The 4,012-nt window shown below is 59.1% G+C and overlaps 1 protein-coding gene across 1 annotated transcript in view; it reads right to left on the bottom strand.

Annotated features, from left to right (window-relative positions):
- EGFL7 (EGF-like-domain, multiple 7) overlaps positions 1–4,012 on the bottom strand; it is a 13,268-nt gene that overhangs the window by 8,595 nt on the left and 661 nt on the right. The window contains 4 exon segments of the mRNA XM_009892260.1: positions 1,525–1,620; positions 2,363–2,413; positions 2,416–2,465; positions 2,683–2,805. Coding sequence (XP_009890562.1) covers positions 1,525–1,620; positions 2,363–2,413; positions 2,416–2,465; positions 2,683–2,805 — 320 coding nt within the window.

Here is a 4,012-nt window from a genome sequence, read left to right on the forward strand (position 1 = left end):
GGGCCGTGTTGACGCAGAGCTGATGGCACCCGTGTCTCTGGCCGGCACACTCATCCACGTCTGAAACCACAGGTAGGGCTCAGTGAGGACGGGGGTGGTGAGGAGGTGCATACCGGGGCACGGACCACTCAGCCCCGCAAGCCGGGGTCCTGCTCCCCCTGCTAGAGCTGTGCGGGCTCGCACGGGGCGGGATGCGATGGGACCCCAGATGGAGCTGGCGTTTGTGCTGGGCACAGCTCTGGGTGCTCTCAGCACCGCAGGGTCTGCGCACAAGACACGCCAGCGCCTCGGACAGCCTTTCCTCTTGCACCCGGCTGGAGTAAACCGGGGCTAACCCCAAGGGTGACCTGGCCTCCTCCCCCCGGCTCCCTCCACCCCCCAAAAAAACTGCCAGAAACAAAAGCTGTGGGCAGAAATGTCCTAACTCTGGCCAGGCGGGCGCAGGCAGCGCTCGGCTCTCATCCTGGATTTACGGCCGGGGTTTTGGCTCCAGCCAGCCATGGCGAGGAGCTATCAGCCTTTCAAGTGTGTACAAAACTCAGCAACCTCTCCTCGCACGGGGGAGTTATTAAAGCTGTTACCACAAAGCAAAATGAGCTGAACCTCTTCCCACGCCCGGGCGAATCTGTTTTAGGCAGTGGGAAAATCCTTTTCCCCCCCTCGCGCTGGAGCCGGAGCTGTCAGCAATGTGCTCAGCCCTGCCTGGCCCAGCGTGGGTCAATGCCACACGCTCCTCCTCTGCCTCATGGGAGGGCAGAAAGTTGGGGAACGCCGTGGCAGGGGTTTGCACCACGCTGGTGTGCTGGGGTCTGCAAAGCCCTGCTGCTCTCCGCGCTGGCTGATCTCCCTGCGCTCTGGCGAGAAGCATCAGGCTGCTCTCACGCTGGAGAGGAGCTCAGTGCCTGGAGATCGCCAGGCTTTCCCTCCACCCCCGGATATTTTCAGTTTACAGATTGTGTCTCTGCAGTAAATGGGTGTCTTTGTTTACAGCAAGAGTTTACAAAGGTTTGGAGATACACAATCTCTGGCTCACTCCACAAGTGTAACGGCCGCTCTGCAGAAAGCCTTTAGCTGGCGGCACAGGCACGGCAGAGTACAGCCTCCGCTCACGCTGACCCAGCACGGAGCAGCAGCGGAGAGAAAATGGGGATGCCAAGGTTGTACATGAGGGCTGGGAGCACCGGGGCAGCCAAAGGGAGGTCAGAGCTCCCCTGGGAGCTGAGGTTCCCGTCCTTTCCTGGCCAGACCATCAGGCATCACTGCCCTGGAGCCATACATGTGGGTATGCGTGTGTGTGTCCGTGTGGAGGGGTAACACTCTGGTTCCCTTCTGTGGTCTGAGTAGCACCAGGCATGTGCCAAGGCTTGGTGAGGAGCCGTGGAGCCGGTCCCCGTCCCCTACCAAGGGGTTGATCTGTGAGCAGAGGACTTCCTGAGCCCCATGGCAGTCCCACTGCTCCCCAGAGAATCTCAGGGAGCCTGGAGGGGAGCTGGGGAGCCTGGAGGGGAGCAGCGTGGCCGGTACCTGTCTGGCAGGTTCGTCCCATCCAGCCGGGCGGGCAGGCGCATCTGCCGGGGAAGGCGCAGCTCCCACCGTTCTGGCACAGCACCCAGCAGAGAGCTGCGGGACCAAACACAAGCACAGCATCACTGGGCAGCTCTGGGGGTCCCGAGCTCCCTCCCCTGCCACCAGGGATGCGTACGCACACACAGTGCACACACACACACACACCCCCCACGAAACAAACCCCAGCACCAGCCCGGGGCTGGGATGCTCTGCCCCAGCCCCAGAGCGGTGGGGTTGAGCTGACCGGGGTACACAGGGCACGGGACGGGTGGGATGACCAGGACCTTGGTTTTGCTGCCTGGAAAGAGGCAGAGGCGCCTGCAGCCAGCACAGCCGGCAGGGAGGAAGGCTGAGGAGCAGCACAGGCCCTGGGAGACCCCCAGTGCTGCGCTCTGAGCTCATCTGGGGCCGGAATAAATGCTGATGTTTTGCATTTGTTTTGTGCTGCACATCACAATTGCCTCTTGAAAGCATTTCTCTTCCATTACTGCTGATTTATATGGAAAGGACTTACTCGTTTTATTTATCCTCTGGTAACTATAAAGTTAATAAGCGATCCCAAAGGAAAAAGGCCTGCGAGGCAGCAGAGAAAGGCTGGGAATTAATCAGAAATTGAACCGCATTTGGTTGCGACGCTGAAAATTGACGTGCTTTCCTACAGGGAGAATCCGCCTGACAGAGAGAGTGCCGGTAAATGGGAGAGCTGGCTGCTGGGGGCCTCATCCAGGGACCTGAGCTACCTGGGGACTGGAGGAAGGGCGAGCGCTGGCACCGGGGTGGCACAGCAGCCTCTTACCTCTGTTGCAGCTGAGCGCGTGGCTGGTAGCCCTGCTCCAGGCGGGGCAAAAAAAAGTGGCACCTGGCAGTCCGCCTGCCGTTAGGCAACCCTGTAGATAGTCCTACAACACAAAGCCGGGGCTGAGCCGGGTGGCTGAGGATCCACCCCAAACCCCTCATCCCGCTCCCATGCCAGTGGGTCAGACCTGGGAGCCCCTTCCCCAGGGCTCGAGGCAGGACTCTCCCCTCTTTCGCAGCCCCCGACGGGTGGCTGCCTCGCTGGGACCAGCCCGTCTCCCTCCGAGGGACGAGGTGCGTGGTGCAGGCGGTTGCCCTCACCTGTAGGTGCTGCAGAGGCGGTGGCCCTGGCAAGTGGTGAGGTAGGGCTGGTAGACAGGCTGGACGTGGGACTCGGTGTAGGCGGCCGCCCGGCTCTCCGGTGCCGCGGCACAGACTCTGCGGCTGTGGAGAGGGGAGCAGGTCAGACACCGCCTAAAAACCCGACCGCCGCTTCTCCCTTCGGGGCAAAGGGGCTCCACCAATTTACACCAGCTCAGGCCACGGCCTGACAGTCCCTCTCTACAGAGGGCTGTTTAAACGGCAGTGGCTAATTGCCCGAGTGACCCTGGAGGCTACTTCAAGCTGTTTTGGGGCAGCGACACAAAGCTTGAGCACTGTGGGCTGCACAGGCGCTTCCTCCCCAGCCCCTGCGCGAAGGCACTGACGCCTCCTCGTACGCTCACCCCGGCACAGTCCCTCCGCCCTGGGAGAGCGGTCGGGGCCCACTTTTAGGGGGGATTTACTCAAAGCAGTTCTCCTTTCATTCATCGCCTCCCTTCCCTTAAAATCACTCACTTTCCGGATGGAATTTTCCTTTCTGAGACTTTCGCACTCCTGAAACAGATGCCTCTGTGGTCACCAAGAAATTAATGATTCCACGGGAAGGGTCAGGCTCCCCACAAAAAGGTAGAGGCCAGAGGAAAGTCGCCCTCCAGTCTTCCCAAGATAACTGCGATCCAGTCAAAAACTTTCCCAAGGTTAACAGCCAAAGTGGTCTGGGTTAAAGATTCTTTTATTTTTTCAACATTTTCCAGCCCAAGCAGGTCAGTCCCAGTGAGGAACTCGCCTACTTGTCTCAGCCTCCCAGCCCAATTAGAAACTAGAATAAAAAGCTTGGGAATTAGCATGGACATCAGATGGCTTCCATTAACTCCAGAAAACTCCTCTCAGCCTCGCTGATTAATGCTATAGAAGATGCAATTTTTAAACGGCAATTGTTTGCTTTGCAAAATTTAGAATAAAGCTATAGCTGCAGCCTGTGCGTGCAAGCAAGGAATCCAGCCTGTGGTTTTAGTCATGACCAGAATGCAAAAGGTTTAACACTAGAGGAGACTATTTCAATGTAAAAACAAACTTTGTAGAAAATGTGAGCTCTATCTGGGGGGGTGGGACTTGAGCTCGAGCTCCTTTTGGCTGGGGAAGAAACCGGGGCAGCGATCTCCGGGCTTCCTCCGACCCCGCGGGAGCCGAGCTGCGCCTGCCCAGGCTGTGCTGGGATCCAGGGCGTCGTGGCGGACCCATTTCCCGGAAAGGGAAGGGGAATTGCTGGACTGGGCTTGCAGGACCACGACTGCAGCCGCCGCAGCAGCCCAGGGGGGCACGGGAGAGG

This window comes from Charadrius vociferus, unplaced genomic scaffold (assembly GCF_000708025.1).
Source record: "Charadrius vociferus isolate BGI_N301 unplaced genomic scaffold, ASM70802v2 scaffold549, whole genome shotgun sequence".
NCBI classification, from domain to species: domain Eukaryota; kingdom Metazoa; phylum Chordata; class Aves; order Charadriiformes; family Charadriidae; genus Charadrius; species Charadrius vociferus.